We start from the raw sequence: 20,078 nt of genomic DNA on the forward strand, positions 1-20,078 counted from the left end.
AATTTGTCAAAATTCCAGTGGGAACATTAAATTTAAAACAGGAAAGTATCAGTTTCTAGTTTTAGCATGAGAATTGTGATCATTTATGCTATAAAATATTTTTTTTCTTTAGTGTACTACCTCTTACATGTTACTTTGTCACAGGTGTTTGACCATGTGGTTGATTGTATTAAGTATATGTGCCATTCCTGGTAGTAATTGTGACATAATATTGAAGAAGCCAGAAAACTTGAGATACTAAGCCATGCTTTTATTCAGTGTCTTTCTCTTTGGGTTAGAAACTCTAATGTAAAGAATTAATCATTGAAGAAGGAGAGTCATTAGAAGATTTTTCTCTTTCCTGGTTGTGTGTTACCCCATTGGAATTTTCAAAAGGTGTGAAAAACTTTTAGGAGGAAGTTGAGTTTTAACTAAATTGCATACCCAATCAGTTATTTGTCATGTTAGCATTATTATGATGCATATAAAAATGCCACTGCTAACTAACATCCTGTGCCTAAAATTGCAATGGAGAAAACAAAAAGGTGATATTAAGGGGTTTTGTTACTGTTTTATTTCAGCATTGGTTTACTGAACTACCACCTGTGTTAACGTTTGAATTGTCAAGATTTGAATTTAATCAGGCATTGGGAAGACCAGAAAAAATTCACAACAAATTGGAATTTCCTCAAGTTTTATATCTGGACAGGTATGGTTTGGTATACAGCATGACTTAGTTTTGAAACAGTTCAGTATCCAGTGAAGACTTATTGTGCTTAGAGAAAATTTTGCTTAATTTCCTTAAAATAATTTTTACTTTTTGCGTAACGTATCTAATACCATTTGTCAAGGAAAATGGAGTTCCCTTTTTATTTAGAAAAGGATAGTTACTGGGAATAATGTTATAAGGAAAACTACTAATTTGTATTGTCTGTATGATATTTTATTATAAAATTTTGGATGAGTTGATCTTCTGTGATGATGGCTAGACTTAATATTGTGTCTACTTCTGTATTTGCAAATACTGATAATTGCTGTATTTCTTTTTCCTGATAAGATACATGCATAGAAACAGAGAAATAACAAGAATTAAGAGGGAAGAGATCAAGAGACTAAAAGATTACCTCACAGTATTACAACAGAGACTTGAAAGGTATTGAAACTTCAGTGAAATTATGAGCTAACTATAGGAAGTCATATTTTTAGTGACTGTCTAGAGCTTTAATTTAAAATTTGCTTTGAATGATTTGTGATTCTAGGAGTAAATAATCATTCTGGATTGATATTTTTCTTGAATAGTTTAGGCTTGAGTTTCGTTAGAGACTAAAATAATTCATAGTTGGCATTAGAAGATGATTTTATTGTTTAAAATTAAATATTCCTACCATAAAGAGGTAATACGCATGGTACTAAAAATAGATGTAAAGTTAAACTAGTCTATGATTGAGATTTCTTCTTGTCTGAGACTAAATATTACTCTTGAGATTTCCCTTAAAACTAACGGTAACTGAGTGTTTCTCCTTAACACAGAAGATACAAACTCAGATGCCTACGAGAGGCTCATGGAGGCTTTATAAAGAAGGGAAGCAAGTCAAGTGTGAGCTGGTGGGCAAAGGGAGTCAGAGAGCACATCCCTGTGGAGAGAGGGTGGCTGCTATCCGCACTAGTAGGCGGTGCCACGCGTGAACATCATCTTCCTATTGTCTGTAGCTTCGCATTGTTTCCAGAAGAAGCCAGAATCTAGAGTATGAAATATTCTGTAGTTGAGACAAAAGTCTACAGGCTGAAATGTGGTCTGAAAGATCCCAGTTTGCAACTTCTGATCTAATCTGTATTCCCTTGTTTTAGTATTAATTTGAAAGTTAATAGCCTAAAACTTTTTATACAAAATAATGTTATTTTTCAATAGTTTTAATTCTTAAAAGGTATCAGTAATCATATTGAAAAATAGTCAGACATAAACGGTGGGAGGATAATGTTAGTCACCATCTTGAGACCAGATAACAGATCTAAAAATAAAAGTCTCAGGAGATGGAAATGTCAGTTTTCATTTTACTGTTGGGTTACATCTTAGAGCAGCATCTAAAATTTATAACAGTGTATACACACATTCAGTCTTAATCAGCTTTGGTTTTGTGTTCCTTTGGAGAACATTTAATTTATTTCTTGAGTGTATATTTAGTTTTACCATCTTCATTTGAAAGCAAAATTAATTTCATTGTTGAGGAATATTTATTGAAGTGTTTTTATTATGTTTTATAACAATTATTGGAAAAAAAAACAAATGTGCTTTATACACAAATGAAAGCATTCATACATTTTATGGTTAACAGGTATTTAAGCTATGGTTCGGGTCCCAAACGATTCCCCTTGGTGGATGTTCTGCAGTATGCGTTGGAATTTGCCTCAAGTAAACCTGTTTGCACTTCTCCTGTTGATGATATTGATGCTAGTTCCCCATCTAGTGGTTCTGTACCATCACAGACATTACCAAGGTAAAAAGTTTTCTTGATAGAAGAGACAGCTGTGTTACTGTATTACGTAATAACATAATTGATGCCTTTAAAGACGGTTTTATAAAATGCATGTTGTGATTTATTTTAGTGAACTCTAAAAAGATGACATTCACTTAGAAGGTTGTATGCTTCTGGGGGCTTTCTTATTTCATTGTTTCAATGGATTTTATGGTTGTGGATTGAAATTTTCATCATACTTTTTTCCATTCAGAATTATACTTCAGGTTGTATGTTATATGTATCAACCTTTCATCCATGAAAATACTACTGTTAAATTAGAAAATTTTCTGTAATGTGAGCTGCTAAGTATTAGCAAGGGAAGGTTTTATAATTCTGGTATATGTAAGCTTTGTATAAATAAATATGATTAAGCCATTTCTACTATAAAGCCCCAATTTTATAGTAATGTAGTTCCACATATTAAGAATCTCATTAGGTTATTAGATTAATCCACATATTTCTGGGGGTTTTTTTAAGAAAACTTTTTCTTTTTGAAATTATAAGCCAATTTAATGCTGTTTGATTGGCACATAATCATCGTCCAGAGCTTCAACTTGAAAAGTTTAATAATGAATATTCTGTACTTTAAAAATACAGCACAACAGACCAGCAGGGAGCTCCTTCTTCAGAACTGCCAAGCACATCACCCGCATCAATAGTTGCCATTTCGTCGAGATCAGTAATACACAAACCATTCACTCAGTCTCGGATACCTCCAGATTTGCCCATGCATCCAGCACCAAGGCACATAACAGAAGAGGAACTGTCTGTGCTAGAAAGCTGTTTACATCGCTGGAGGACAGAAATAGAAAATGACACCAGAGGTAAGAAGTTTCTCATAGCTACTCTACCTCAGATGGACATGATTAATGTTAGAATTGAGAAGGGAAGTCACCTATGGATTATGGGTTTCATGTGTAAATATTAATAAAGGTTTTTTTCCCCTACAAAGTGTTTTCTATAAGATAAACTAGTTTGGCTTCCTTTTTTATGATCTTAATATCAGGTTTAGAGAGACCAAAAGATTTTCCCTGTATTACTTAGCTAATTAATGACCTAACAGATGGTCTGATTTTCTGGTTTAGTGCTCTCAATTTATATCAAACTGGTATTCACAGGTACTCCATTGGTGAAACATCATACAGCATCAGATTTTGTACTTAATCAGTTATGTACCTCCCTTGATGTTTGTGCAGTGAGTTCAAATGATACAATATTTTCTTTAGGTTGAAGAATTAGAAATGTGAATTTTAATATTCAGTCTTCTCTAGTAGGTTTCCAAATATGATCTATTAGCTCAGTGCCAGTCTATAACGAGTTTTAACTGGATGTAGTAAAATCAAAAAAATAAGGACAGTGCTCTGTGGTGTGTGTGTGTGTGTTAGTGTTAAGTTGCCATCTGTCCATCCTTGGAAGGAACTCTCCTTTATTCTGAAGTTATCTCCTTTACTTTTATCCTACTTTACTGTTGTTAAAATCTCCTTTTTCTTAAAATGAAGTGATATTAATATTTTATGGTAGTTTTATCATAATTTTTCTTGCATGTCAAAATATAATAACCTATTATTGCTCCCTAATTTTATCCTAATTTTATTGATCTATGAAAAAACATCTAGGAGTTACTCTTTTTATACCAAAAGGTTGGACTTGTACTAAACAATATCACTTGTTAGATTTTAAATGCCCAACTAGATGCTTTATAGACAATATGGAAATAAAGAGCAGTCTGTATTTAAAAGGGAGTAAATAGGGTGTGGTGGTAACTAACAGTTAGCATTAGTAACTAAAGATTTTCCTTAGTATTTTTCATATATAAGGAAATTTTTTGTATTTGAAATCATTAGTAAACATTAATTAAGCACATAGTTTTTCCTGAATACTGTGCTAGGTGTTGGATAATTTTCTAGTGGACTTGGCAGATTGTGTTTGTTTTCATAAGATTACATTCAGAAGGCTGAAAGCTAAGAACTTTTGACACCAAGGTCGTAGCATTGAGGGAGGAAAGAAATGAATTTGGTATATTCTTTGATGTGGGTCATTGACAAGAGGGAAGGGGGGGGAGGATCAGGGATGATTCCCTTAGTTGTTCATAGTGATATGTATAACTACATAGATGGAATGCACTTTGGAAATGAGCAAACTGGTGGGGAGCAGGCCCTCACCTTGGGGGAGGAAGTAGGAATATGATGAGTCCACTTCTGGCCATTTTAAGTTAGAGGAACTTGAGAGACATGTCATAAGGTTTTGGACCTATAATACTATGCATCAGGTATTAAAGATTTTCCTTGGAATATTTGTTTTCTCTCTTTTATCCCTGATGATATTTGCTGTTAGCATTATTTTTTAAACTATTACGTAGTATTCCAGTATATGAATATGATATAATTTATTCAATTTTTATGTTGTTACTAACTACCAATAAAGCTGGCCTTCCGCATACATATTAGCATACTTTGTGAGTTGAGTATATTAAAAATGCCATTTCTGATCCAAAGTGTATATACTTAACATTTTGACTATTTAAAAATTTCCCTCCCAAAACAATGAGGCAGTTTACATTCCCAGTAATTTTGTATGAGAGAACCTGTTTCCCAGTACTCTCCCTAGCTCTGGGCACTTTTTAATTTGTGGTAGTCTGATAGTTGAAATGAAAATGGTATTTCAGTGTCTTGATTTGCATTTCATTAATTATGAGTGAAATTCTATTTTTCTCTAAATTGGTGACCTTTGCCCATTTTTTATATTGAACTATTTGTCTTTCTCTTACTGCTTAATAGAAACTTTAATGTTATGGGTGTTAACCTGTTGCCTGTAGTGTATGCTGCAGATAATATTTTTCCAGTTTGTCATTTGATTTTCTTTATGTTGGCTTTTGTTTTCTTTCTATAATAATAGATTTTCTTAAATTGGGGGAGGGAGTCTTTTCATTTATGGTTACTGGATTTTCTCGCAAGCTGTAAAAGGCCTTTCCCTAGTCTAAAGTTCCTAATTTTCTTTTGTAGTCTTTGGTGTTTTTTTCCTGATTCTGTTTAACAGCTTCATAGTATAGTGTGGTTATACTATAATTTAACCATTTCCCTATTGACAAATATTAAGGTTGTCTCCACTTTTTAAAAAACAATTATAGGCAATATAACTGTGAAACATCCCTACCTCTAAATAATTTTGTAGGATAGATTTCTACTGGAAGTAGAAATAATGAGTAATGGGAGTCTCATAACTTTATTTCAGTTGGTGATTAAAGTGGATTTTTATTCATTTACTTCTGTACATATACATATACGTATGTGTGTGTGTGTGATGTGTGGTGAAGTTATTTTATTTCACTCTAAAGGTTTTCGTATAGGTTATAGCTCCCCTTTTCAACTTATGTGCCCTAATTTCCTCTGGCTCCAAAGTTACATATTTTGACACAGGGGGAACTTCATCAAGATAAAGAACTTTATTCTTGATTTAGGGCAATAAAAGAATAAACTACAGGAAAAAAATAAAGTTTTTCCTGTTTTATACAAATATGTAGGGGGGGTTAGTTTTAATTTTCATTGGAAACTTCCTTTATAAATTTGAACAAAGTTCAGCTTTATTGGCTCTGCACATTTTTAAAATAAACCATATTTGTTTTCATTTTTCCTTTGTGCTATATCTTTTATAAAGAACTAAATTTCATTTTATACAAATTCTGAATAGTAAGTTTTAGAACAGTTTTAGAAACTTTTTCTTATTCCTCTAACATATTGGTAGGAAAACCCTTATTCCCTACCTTATAAGTCTCAGTAGAAACATACTTGATGTTAATCATTAAATGGCATCTTCTATCCTTAGATTTGCAGGAAAGCATATCTAGAATCCATCGAACAATTGAACTAATGTACTCTGACAAATCTATGATACAAGTAAGTTGAATTTTGAGCTAGTAAGCATTATCAAAATTATTTACATATTTTAATTTATCTTTATGTTATTTATCATAATTCTCATACTTTTTGTTATAAAATTGTTGAACTTTAAGATTTTTATATTAATATTTTCCTCATTCAGTTGTATTCTCATACTGTATTTATTAGCCTACCTTTTTATTCTTTTATAATAAAATTTATCAAAAATTTCTAAAAGGGCTTAGCATTTAAAAAAAAATTCTATGGGAAAATTACATGGTTGTTTAACGATATTAAGATTATGGGAGTGGGGCTTCCCTGGTGGCGCAGTGGTTATGAATCCACCTGCCAATGCAGGGGACACGGGTTCAAGCCCTGGGCCGGGAAGATCCTACATGCTGTGGAGCAACTAAGCCCATGCGCCACAACTGCTGAGCTTGCGCTCTAGAGTCCGTGAGCCACAACTACTGAAGCCCGCGCACCTAGAACCCGTGCTCTGCAACAAGAGAAGCCACCGCAATGAGAAGCCCGCGCACCACCATGAAGAGTAGTCCCCCACTCACCACAACTAGAGAAAGCCCGCATGCAGCAACAAAGACCCCGCGCAGCCAAAAATAAATAAACAAACAACTAACTAAATAAAAGATTATGGGAGAAGGTAAAGGGCTCAGTTACATTTTAACTTCTTAGGCTCATATAATGGCTTATTATATAAGCCATTTTGCTGAACTCATCCATCAATTTATAACTGTGAAGATTTAAACAAATCATGTGCTGTATATAAAAATGTTCATCATAAGTTCTTTATTCGAAAGAAATAAATAGATCAACAAATATACTTACAAAGTTTTGAAAATCATCTTATTTACATACCTGTCTGTTTTACATGTCTTTAGTTTGCTTATCCTCTCCGCCCCCTGCCTTCTTTTATTTCATAGTTTAATTTTTTCAAAACTTTAATTCCAGCCAATTTACTCTTGTTAAAAAACATATGCTCCTATGGGATCCTCCAGTCAGATGGTTTGTGGGTTTCATGGGATGTGGTGTAATAGACTACATAACTACAGTTTAACTCTTCTTTTTCATATTTAGGTTCCTTATCGCTTACATGCTGTTTTAGTTCATGAAGGCCAAGCTAATGCCGGGCACTACTGGGCATACATTTTTGATCATCGTGAAAACAGGTGGATGAAGTACAATGATATTGCTGTAACAAAATCATCATGGGAAGAGCTAGTGAGGGACTCTTTTGGTGGTTATAGAAATGCCAGTGCATACTGTTTAATGTACATAAATGATAAGCCACAATTCTTAATACAAGGTAAGAATATGAAATATATAGGGTGGTATATATTTTTAAATAAGTAACCCTTTTATGTGACTCTGGTCTCTGGTGTGATTAGTTAAGTGTAGTTTACTAAAGAGTGTGATGAATATGCTTAGGAAATGCTGCTGGGTTGTTGTAGGTGAGAAAACTGGAATTGAAAAGTAATGTGACCAGGGCTGAAAACTGGAATATATTTTGTATTCAAAGTTAACTATTTAGTAACTATTATAAAATGTAAATCGGACTTTTTTCTCCTTGTTAAAATCCCTTTAATGACTATGTCACACATGGACTCATATTCAAGCTCCTTAACCTGACATAAAAAGCCTCCATTTTCTGGCCTCTAATTGTCTCTCCAGCTTCATTTATAACCATTGTCCATTTCAAACTTTATGTACTTCACTAATATTTGAACTTCTTTGGCTCACACCAAATCATTTCACACATTTATATCTATATGTTCTTATGTTTTCTGTTTTTATTTTTTGCCAGTAATGATCTTATTTCTTTCTTCTTTTGCCTAATTCTTTCTCATCTCTCAGGATTCAATTCAGATGTCATCTGCTCTGCCAGGTTTTCCTTGACCTGCCACAAAGTATCCCTCCTTGTGTTCTCATAGCATACCTCTATTGGGCACTTATTGTGTGTTGGAATTGTATGTTGACTTGTCTTTCGCACTTCACTCTGGTCTGCTCAAAGCCAGGGAGCATTTCATACTGTGTCTTAATCTTTTTATTTCTCATATTCTAATATAGGCTTTGCATATAAAAAGCACTTAATAAAGGTTTGTTGAGACTGATAAAAATAAACTTTCCTTTTTTATTTAACCATTTAGCAAAACTAGTTAGGCAGTTCATTTATGACTGAAAGCTAAAATTTATTTTGTGTGTGTGTGGTAGAGGTTGAGTAACGCTTTTAAGTACTACTTATGTGATGTTGAAAGAAATCTTGCTATATTGATTGATTAGTTTTCAAATTGCATATAAGTATATTGCTATACTTAACTGCTTCAGATGAAAAAGAATTTTAGTTCTATTTTGAGCTTTCGAGGTTATGAGTTATTTCTTCTCATTTTGTGGTTTTACTTCGTGAATAATCAAACGTCTGGTATTTTATAATAGAAAAAGTAGCACTATGTCAGTGTTTGAAAAGTAGCAAACAATTTTGGCCTTATGTCTTGTTCCATTTTTTTACTCTTCAGCCTAAAAGTAAAAGCTGAGAACATTACCTATAATGGATTATCAAATATTTGCATCATTGTTTTTCTGAGCATTTGTTTGGGTTTTCTTTTAATATATAGGTAATATTGATTCGCCAAGTGGTAATAATTTGTACTTTAAATACATTTGAAACACCTTCTATTTTGAGCTTTGCATTTTTCCTTTAATCCTTAATTTTATAATAGTTTTTGAAATATGATTTGCAGAGGAGTTTAATAAAGAAACTGGGCAGGCCCTTGTTGGAATAGAAACACTACCACCAGACTTAAGAGATTTTGTTGAGGAAGACAACCAGCGATTTGAGAAAGAACTAGAAGAATGGGATGCACAGCTTGCCCAGAAAGCTTTGCAGGAAAAACTTTTAGCATCTCAGAAATTGAGAGAGTCAGAGTCTTCTGTGACAACAGGTTAGTCTGCTTTTATTGCATTTTATTATCAATATCATGTTTATTATTGATATTTTATTATAAAAATAAGATATGCTCATTGAAAAAGCAAAAACAACATAAAACTTTAGTTATCCTAAAATATGAAGACTCCAGTAAAAATCATCTGAAATTCCATCACTCAGAGATAATAAAAGGCAACAATTTAGTTTACTCCTTTGCCAGATAACACTGTATGTACATATATATCATTTTCAAGTTAAATGAGATGATTCTGCTAACTCTCCCTCTACCTATTCTGCCTACTTTGATTGACTTTTTTTGGCAAGATGCTTAGAAAAACTGTGAAACCGCAGGTAACCCAAGCCAATTCACTAAAGCTGTCAAAGGAATGAACTCTAATAATTTCATATTTGAGCAAAATAACACTACTGGTAGATAGTATTCATTCATATAGAGTATTTATTTGATTTTTTTTCAGAATTCTTAAAGTTAAAAACAAAATTAGCAGGAACTAAATATTTAATATATTCCAAGCAAAAATCTGTATAGATCTGTAAAACAAATGAGAAGATAAGTATATAAAAATATAAATATTAAACATTCTACAATTATTAGGTGATAAAATCAGTAAAATATTAAGAATAACACTGTACAAAAGTATCTTCTAGCAAAGCTGAAAATACAATGTCTAATGATCTTTTTTAAGATTAATTTCATCACTAAGTTGTCAAAATATTTTAGGATGACATTTTGTACTGTAGGAAAGGTCCTCTTTCTGTTTAGTGGTTGGGGAAATGAGAAGAGATAAATTAAACAGATATTTTCCTTAACCCCATTTGTCTCTTTCTCTTTTTTTTTTTTAAATAACTCTGAGTGGATCATTTTGAATCACCCTTTTTTGGTAAGATCTGTGTGTTTTGTTTTTATTTTTGAAGAAAGCATTTTAGGTGTTTGTTTAATTTCATCTTTTATAGACAGATTCCCATGCAGCTTTACCTAGGTAGTTTTCAGCATTATCATCTGAACTTTAGAAGGAATTATTCTTTCAGTGAGAGATTTGTAATACCACAATATGGTATGGTGACTGATGTAGGCATGCACAGATCTTTCCAGACTTGGAACTTGTTCTAATATAAATTGAATAGTTGAGTCCTTGATCTTGATTTTAGGTGACATCGATTCAGAATTTTTAAAAGACCAAGATAATGGTATTATACCAACAAAGATACCAACATATTGATACAGAAATGCAGTACAGTATATCTGAATACCACCGTTGTAGTCTCTGGTGAGCTCTACCAGACGAGGACTGTACTTTCTTCCTGTACATCAAGGGCCACTGTGTAGAACAGGTGAAACTCTATAGTTTCACAACAGTGCAGTTTCATTATAGTAACTTTGTCCATATTAGTAGGAAGTAAAATAGCTCAGTAGATATCAAGAGGTTTCTGAGTTCAAATCACAGTGTAGTAACTATGTTACAGTTCCTTTCATTTTTGAGTCAGTTCCATCTCTTTGTGATTTCATCCCTTGTCTTCTGTACATATCCTTTCCAAATTACTCCCTAGAACTTGCCCCAAGATGGAGCTACTCTGTTATTCTTTGCTTAACTTTTAAGTGCTCCAGTTGCACATGGCTCTTCTTATCTTATTAGTGGGAGGACAGGGCTGCACAATTGGCGTGATAGTGGCACCTAAGCACTCAGATGAAGGTGAGTGCTCCAGTCATTGGTTAAGCTCCAACCCTATTATTCTTGGCTCAGTTATATTTTGTAACATCAAAATATTAAATTCTATACAGTCTCTTTTCCATCTTTTCTGTTTCTCACAAGACTATCTAAATTTACAGACTTGACACATTTTATTTTTACTAAATCAGACTAATACATATTCCCCACTAATATTCCTGTCTGACAGGACTAGCCAACTTTTCCCCATTATTTACATTTGTCATCTTATATTCCCTCGCTATGAAAAGGCCACATGTGTGTATGCTCCACACCCTTTTTATCCTGGTCAATACTTCCTATTGTACACTTTATATGGTGTTTCGTAAGTTTTAAAAAATTCAGCAGTAGGTATTGGGCATATATGTTCATGTCCCTCTTTAGTATTTTAAAAAAAAAAAATTGAAGAGAAGTACAGATGTATTTCTGAAAGGAGCCAGAATAACTAAAAAATAAAGAGATGGAAAGGTCAGTTCATATGTAATTACTATGATAGTTATCTTCCAGACTGGGTTTTTAGAAAGCAGTGACAATACTGCCTCAGTAGAAAACATTGTGTCCTGTATAGGATTGCGAGAAGTATGCATTTTGAGTTAGTAGAAATAGAATGTTCTAAATCTATAAATTTGGGGGTGAGATTATTGTTTAAAAGATTGGTTTGTATTACTGTATTGTCTTACATATCATATTAAGAAATCCATCTTCTGTTACAGGGGAATTTAACATACCACAGTTGAATAAGGGAATCTATTATAGTGTTCATTGGAATCACTTAACATCCTATCATAAGTAGAGAAATTTTACTTTAATGCCTATGCCATCTTTTTCCTGTTTCTCCTCACAGTTTTCAAAGTAATTTGTTTAATTTGGTATAATACTTTCAGACTATCAGAGAGAACCTGTGTTTAAATCTCTCAGGTGTGCACTAGGATTATGAGTGACTAGTGGAAGTAATACAAGGAAATCCTGTTTATAAAATCCATCAGTGATTTTTTTTCTCTCCCTGCAAATCTTTTCAGTAAAGCTGTAACCTAAGAACCATTAAAATCTAATTTCTTAAGGGTGATATTCCAAATAAGAATATTAATTTATATAGTATTAATTAAATGAGTATTTGTTCCTCTTCTTTAACAGGTGACGAAGAAATCCATAGGCCTCACTTCTCCCACACAATTCATTGTCTTACTGAAACTAAATAATAAATGATAGAAAAGTATTCTTTAGTCCATCTCACACTACCTCCCTAACCTGCCTAGTGCAAAAGAAAACTTACCTTAACACTTATGTTTAGAGATTTAGCCAACGGTTCTTTACCACGGTATATATCGATACATCAGAATTACCTGGGGGACTTTTTCTGAGTATAAACAGGACATACCACCTAAGATTTACTGGGCTCAGAATCAGTGGAGGAAGGGTCCAGAATATATATTTTTAAAAAGATGTTCAGATAATTCTGAGGTGTACCTGTGGTTAAGCAGCATGGCTCTAGGCTGTATGTATAAAACAAATTATTCTGAAGGAGAGAGAGCTTTGCCTGTTTTGCTTGTGTTACCCATATCTTACTCAAAAACTATTTGAAGTCCTTACAATATATATAACATACTCAGATTTTAAAAACAGAAAGGAGCTGAAACCAAAAAATGACCTCATTTTTGACAAAAATAAGCTGATATTCCAGGAAAGTACAGCTGGTTCCTGAGAGTCAGACCTGGTAGAATGAACAATATCCTCAATATTTTCAAGTTCCTTTAAAACAGGGACCAGGTGATGTTCTTATTTAAATCTCCAGAATCTAGCATAATAAATGACAAATGGTTGATGCCCCTTGAATATTTTCTGATTTGATTTCATTCCCTATGGAAATTGCAATAATGAGTCTCCTAGGGGTGATCCTCAGTGTATGGGAATGCAACCGTTTAAAAAGGAATGTAAAATTACACTTAAAAAGGAGTGTAAAATAGATAGCTAGTGGGAAGCTGCTGCATAGCACTGGGAGATCAGCTTGGTGCTTTGTGACCACCTAGAGGCGTGGGATTGGGAGGGAGGCTTAAGAGGGAGGGGATATGGGGATATATGTATGCGTATAGCTGATTCACTTTGTTGTACAGCAGAAACTAACACAACATTGTAAAGCAGTTATACTCCAGTAAAGATGTATATGTAAAAAAAAAAAAAGGATAGCCAAAATAACTATACATTAGGGAAGAAGGCTAAAAGTATGTTGTGCAGATATAGCTCTATCCTGGATAATTTTTAGGTTTAACTTTGGTTCCTAAGCCTGTACTCCCCACATTGTTGAGAATTCTGTTTGTGGTGCCACCTAGGAATCTGAAGTCTTAAAATTGTTTCTGTGATGATTCTATGCAGCCAGCTTAGCATGGCTCTTTACAGGCTGCTTTTGGGGAATCATTGATTTTAAATACATTTCTGTAAGAAAAATGGACTGCTATTCTTTGATGCAGTACTCTTTAAATATTGTTCTAAATGTGCATGTAATAAGTATGACTCATTAGTAAGTTAAGGTATAAAATACTTCTGAAAGATATGAGTTGTTGTTCTTTTTTTAAATAGTTGATTAGAGAGCAGATCCTTATGCTTTAACAGAAAGTCAATTGCTTGTCAAGTTGACTCTTAAAATGCTAAAGGCCACAACCAGGAAACAGGCATAGAACACCCCCAAGGTCCTCCCAACCCCTTACTTCAACATGAAGGTGGACTAAAGGAGCAAGTTCTGAGTACTCTCAGAATGTTGGATTTTATATAACAGCCAAATAGGTGAATGAATAAGTTCTATTATCAACATAGAACATGGCTGGAAAATATATTATGTGGAGGATAGCCATCCAAAAATCTCAGTGAAGCATCCATAAACTAAATAAATGATTAGAAAGATACTCCGGGTACAGGGACATTTTATACCTCTACAGAGAACTGGTCATTCACGGTGAAATGAGTGTGTTTAGGAGTTTGTAGCTGCAGGTAGGTAACTAAAGAAAACTTCCCAGGAATTAAGAGTAACAAATGTCACATAAGTAATCACCAGCTGTATTTCAAGCTGAAGCCTGAACAATAACACTTTAATAACTGTGGGACCAGTTAGTACATAAAATGCCAGTTAGTGCATAAAGGAAACAGCGTGGTCTCTGTTTATTGAGCTCTTACCATTTATATAGGCTAGCAGGGATGAGACTTCTGTAGGGATACAGGATGAACAGAAACTGTTGCGTGAGACTTCTATAGGGTTACAGGATGAACAAAAACTATTGTGCATGCAAAAAGCATAAAAGAGCCAGATGTTTTGTCCTAATGTTGTTTTTAACAAAGAAATGGAAATTGCCTAAATGTATGGAAAAATATTAGTTGTATGAGCCCTTTATACAGAAGAACACGGTATAACCAGTAAAAATTGTATCGACAGGAATAATGTTTGTTATATTAAGTTAAAAACAGTATATTCAGAATAACTTTTTGTTTAAAAAAATTTGGGTAGGTAAAATCTGGAATATATAATACTAAAAATATTAATAGTGCTTATGTCTAGGTAGTGGAAAGAGCCTTTTATTTTCCTCCTTTGGTTATTTGTTCTAGTGAACATGTTTTTTACTCTTCTGGTTTGACAAAATGAAGCTAAAACCTCTTTCCTTTTTTATGAAGACCCTCTATTATAATCTGACTCCCTTGTAATTCTTTCAAGACTACTATTCTATGTTTCATCTAAGCCAGGGTATTCCCCATTATTCTTGCTTGTAGGTTATTTTCCTGTCATTAAGGCTTTGCTCATGAAGTATCCTTCATTTGGAAAATGTCCTCTTATCCTCACTATTCTTGAAATTTTATCCATTTTAAGACTTTCCTCATATCCCCAAATCTTTATGAATCCCCCTAATTACCCCTGTAGCAATTATTACCTTTTTTCCTCTATTCTAGTCCCAGTCTATTCTCACTACCAAATTTATGTTATATTTCATCTTGATTACCAGTGTAAAGGCTCATTAATAGCAAGGATTTTATTAATCTTTTATCTGTCCTTACAGTGCCTTTGCATATGCTATTCCTTCTGCCTGGAATCATCTTGTTTCTCATCAATATAATTTTCTCTACAAATCCTTCAAGACTCAGCTCAGTTGACATTCCTCCTTTCTTAGCATGCAGCATCATTCCAAGTGTGTGTATTAGGTCCACAATGCTTCTGTAGGACGTTGTGCATAAGTCTGTTATTGCATTCAGTACTTCGTGTTGTAATGGAGTATACATTTATCTGATTTTGTTGAGAGTTCCTTAAAGTGAGTAAATTTTCTGTCTTTTTTTTTTTTTTTTTTAAACCATTGTTAATACCTAGCTCGGTACTAAAAATGGCATATGCTCAACAAACATGTTGGGAATGAAGTTTGGGTTTTTGTTTCCAAACTCCCAGAACCGAATCCTTATAGGTTTACCTACTGTGATTACAGTACCACTCAAATAAGTTCCCTGGAAGATATTTACACAGGGAAAATTCTAGAGGAAATAGTTTTATATGACATTTAGGCAGAATCATTCAGCATCACATAAGGTTTTTGGACTCAAATCCCTATATGGAAGGAAACGACGCTGGGGACCTAAGGTGTATTTGACTGTGTCGATCAGATAAAATTACTTTTTCTCTTAAGGACTTAATTTACATACATTGTCCAGGTTTCCCTGGCTTAGACCAGTGTCACACCAGATGGATTTCTTGGCCCTCATTGCATTACGCTCACATCCTATTATCAACTACTGATGTTTTATCTATTACAGTGAGAAGAGACAAAGAGGGAAAACACAAGTAATGAAAGCTTTATCAACAAGAAGTCTCTCTCTGTTAATCCCTAGAGCAGCTGACTTAATTCACTTACAAAAGCTTCCAGAAGCAGAAGACTTGCTAAGCTGGAGTTGTAGTGGTTAAGATTTTCTTAACCTTGTCTATCATACAGGGACACTGAAAGAACATTGCAGTCCAAAGTCAGGAAATACAGAAATGAAGACATTTAACTTTTTTAAACTTCTTTACCTATCACACACATTGTAAGCATTTCTTCCTTTAGTTTTCCTTGTCATAGTGTATTTCACTCCCATTATCCTAATCACTCATACCCAAAATTTAAGTCATCTTCACATCAGTCTCCAAACCTTTATGTCTAAAATGCATCTTGAATCTAACCAATTCTCTCTTTCTTGCTGTCTCTGTTATCCAAAAGAATAGTCGTTTCTTGCTCGTATTGCTGTAGTACCTTTTAGTACTTTCATTGACTTCCAGTTTTACTTTCCTCTCTAATCTGTTCTTTGCAGTGTGGTCAGAATAATGTTCTTTAAACTTGACATGTTGCCATTGTATTTAAAATGTTTATTCCCTTGCTTTGCCCTTCAAAACTTCTGTGACTCAAAGGCCTCCGTTTTGTCCCTATCTGCATCATCTCTTGCCACCTCTCCCCTCTTGTTTTACTATAGTCCAGCCACACTAGATGCCTTTTGGACTGAGCTTATGCTCATTTCATGGGCTGTTCATTCTTCCATTTTCAAACCTAATCCATTTAACTTCAGCTAAAAAGTCAGTTTATCTCATATCCCATAACCTAAATTACCCTTGCCCCATTTTATTCCTATAATGTATTATTATGATATTGTCACAATTCATATGCATGATTCTTTGGTTAGTAACTTTCTCCATAGTTGACTATTATTCCATGGGGGTAGGGACTGGCTGCTTTGTTCACACTCAGAGTCCCAGTGCCTAGCCTAGAGCCAGGCACATAGTTAGACACTTAATTAGAATTCATTGGATAAATGAATGCTCGTGCATCTATGTTGAAATTACATTATTTCTTTTTGAATAATATTTCACTTTGAGAAAAGTTTTAAATTAGTAAAATATTGGAAAGGTTGACAGTAATCCTGTCGTGTCCCACCAATTGATTGAGCAAGGACTTATCCTATCCCAGTAACGCTGTAGAATATTTTAGTGTACTTTCTTATTTCTTTTTATCCATTCATTAGCTTATTAATTCATTTGTTCCATTAAGTTGTTGTGTGCTTATTATATGCTAGGTATTGAAGAAATAGCAATACAAAAGGGAGATAGCATCACTGCTCTTTGGATTCTTACAGTCTAGCAGGGGATATGGGCTTGAAACAAATACTTAACAAAAATAATGAAGTTATAATTGTGTGGTAAGTGCTATTAAAAAGAAAGTATACGTTTACTCTAGAGCTGTTATTCTCACCTGAGAGTGATTTTGTCCCTCAGACGGCATTTGACAATACTGGAGACATTTCTGGTTGTCACATCTGCAGAGACAGTACAACTGGCATCTAGTGGGTGGATGCCTGGGTACACAGGACAATCCTCCACACCAAAGAATCATCTGAACCAAAATGTCAGTAGTGTTGAGGAGGAGCAACCCTGCTTTAGAAATGGGGTTATCAGGAATACTTCCATAAGGAAGTGATATTCAAACAAAAGCATATATAGAAGTTATTAGATGGTGGGGGGGGATGAGAATTGGTGAACACACAGGCAAAGGGAAGAACATGAGGAAAGATACAAAAGTTGGAAGGTAAACCTCTTCTCTGATGTATTAGATAAGCTGAAAAAAGTCTGGTATGTGTTCCTTTTTGAGTAAAGGGCAAAGGACACCTGGCGATGTTGGAGAGATAGGCAGAGACCCATTTATATAACGCCTTGTAGGTCGTATAAGGATTTTGGGGTAGTCTGTTAAATACCCAGTGGACATTCAGAGTACATTGTTGCATCTGTGGGTTTCGAACTCAGAACATAGGCAATAGATATAACTTTAGGAGTTCTTCACGGAAGTAGTATTTGAAGTCTTGAATTTATATTGGTACCAGTTTGGCAAGTTTTAATTGTTTTTCTCTGACAACACTCAGCTACCAGGAACAGGTTCAGAAAAGATAGAAGGTTGGGTTCGTTCAGGGTTAGGATTTTGTTAGGTAAGTATGAAAAAGGATACTGTGTCCAGAAAAACAGCTACTGTGCTCTCTACAGAAACTCAGACCAGGATTGTTGTACAAACCACCCCCCCCACCTCTTTTTTTTTTCTTTTTTTTTTGGTAGAATGCTCATGATTTTCCAAAGTTAGACTTTGATACTTATCATGACAAAGAAATTTACTATGAATTTCTTAGCATAAACTATAATGAGTGCTTTCTTCAGTAATTATTTGACTACTCTGAGATCTGATTCTTTCTTTTGGTAAATTCTGGGGGAAGTGCTGTATACTGAAGCATGTATTACTTTAAATTGAGTAAGTAAAGTAAAATTAATTATTGTATAACTTCAAATGAGAAATAAATTACAGATATATCTTAGTATAGACTCACTGATTTATATTAGATATACAATTGATTCTTTTCTCATGAAGCACAAGCAGGAGAACCAGAATATCTAGAGCAGCCATCAAGAAGTGATTTCTCAAAGCATTTGAAAGAAGAAACTATTCGAATAATTACCAAGGCATCACATGAGCATGAAGATAAAAGTCCTGAAACAGTTTTACAGTCGGTAAGAATTTTTCTTTTAGCTCTCTGAACATACCCATCAATGTTCACGAGGTTTCCTAGCAGTATAAGGAGAATGACCTGTCTGGGAGTCAGGAGAGACCAGGCCAAAGGACGGCTTCGCTTGAACATGATGAATGATTGTAGGTGTCACCTAACTGCCAGGCTGTAATTTCCTCAGCTGTAATTTTTAAAATGCTTCTTTTTAAAAAAAAAGTTTCTATCTTCCTGTTAGAGAATTATGAAAAATTATAATCATAGACTAAACTAGTCATTTGATTTGGAACTTAAAAAAGAGAAGTACAAAATTTAGCATTATTTTTCTTTTCTTTCAACCCCTCCTCCCATCTTTAGTCTTACTACATTGGAATAGTTGGTAATATAAGGTATAAATTTCATTGTTTCATGGACTGTGTTTAACAAAATACTAGATAGTCTAGGTTAGAGTATTATTAGTAGAATAAATATGATATTATAAAACACTTTATGCATATTTCGTGTCCTGTATAAAATTGTCATTATAAGCCTCCTTTATTGTTAATTTTCAAGTATTCAAGTGTGTCTTTTTATAACAGTAAGTTGAGCACATTGGTATTGCATTACGTTTCAATGAATATGATATTCTGAGAGATGTTGTTTCAAGAGTTTCATACTACAAAACTATTCAGTTGCTATAGTCATTTATTTTTTATTTTATTAGTGAGCACAAGCAACTCTAATACAAGTTTCGTGATAGCTAATTTTAGGATTTGAAGATTCCACTCCTAGAGTGCTAAAGCGAACAGGGCATGTAATTTTTCAACAGGTAATTTTCCACTGAGTGAACTTAATCTCAACAATAGCCTGCTAATTACAGTGATGTCTTTAATATGATAAGATCTTGATTAACCAAAATGTTCAATTAATAGGGTATTCTGTTAATTATGTTTTGATGAACAAAGTAATCAGAAATTATTTTTTAATTTAATTTCCTTTTTGAAAAAGTTTGATTATATATCATCTTACCATTAAAAAACGTATTAATATAGATTTTTTTTTGATCATTTCGAATTTTGCAAATGTCCCTGGAGACTAAAAAACTTGAGATGAGGAACTGCTAACTCTAAAGCACTTCCTGAAAAATGCTTCTTTTAATAGATCTGGGATTTCTACTTCTTGGGGGATGGTAGAAGAAACCCTAGGGAGGGAGAAAAAACACAGGAGTAGGTAACAAGGGAGAAACATTTTTGCCTGATATAAAAAAAATAATTTGCCAGGGCTTTTGCTAATTAAGATTTTTATTTGTTAGAGCCTACATTATGGTTAATAAGTATCATTCTTTTAACTGGTATCAGAAAGCTGGAAGCATTAATTAGCTTAATGTAGAATCATGATTTTTTTTTTTTTTTTTTAGTTCGGCTAATCGTGTAATTTAAATTTGTAGAAATCAGCACTTAAATTTTGATTGATTAGTTTATTCATATGGATATCATCTTATACGCTAGCAATCTGCTGCTTCACCTTTACTTGA

At 33.6% G+C, this 20,078-nt stretch overlaps 1 protein-coding gene across 4 annotated transcripts in view; it reads left to right on the plus strand.

Moving 5' to 3' along the window:
- Positions 1-20,078, plus strand: part of USP25 (ubiquitin specific peptidase 25) — a 138,594-nt gene that overhangs the window by 86,711 nt on the left and 31,805 nt on the right. For 3 of the 4 annotated variants that reach the window (XM_060150761.1, XM_060150760.1, XM_060150763.1), the window contains exons 11-18: positions 561-688; positions 1,037-1,132; positions 2,313-2,474; positions 3,093-3,319; positions 6,318-6,388; positions 7,463-7,691; positions 9,124-9,324; positions 18,433-18,572. In XM_060150761.1, the coding sequence (XP_060006744.1) occupies positions 561-688; positions 1,037-1,132; positions 2,313-2,474; positions 3,093-3,319; positions 6,318-6,388; positions 7,463-7,691; positions 9,124-9,324; positions 18,433-18,572 (1,254 nt within the window). The remainder of the gene's footprint in view (positions 1-560; positions 689-1,036; positions 1,133-2,312; positions 2,475-3,092; positions 3,320-6,317; positions 6,389-7,462; positions 7,692-9,123; positions 9,325-18,432; positions 18,573-20,078) is intronic. The other variant, XM_060150762.1, reaches the window with a different exon arrangement.

The sequence above is a fragment of the Lagenorhynchus albirostris genome, chromosome 5 (assembly GCF_949774975.1).
Source record: "Lagenorhynchus albirostris chromosome 5, mLagAlb1.1, whole genome shotgun sequence".
Classification (NCBI taxonomy): Eukaryota; Metazoa; Chordata; class Mammalia; order Artiodactyla; family Delphinidae; genus Lagenorhynchus; species Lagenorhynchus albirostris.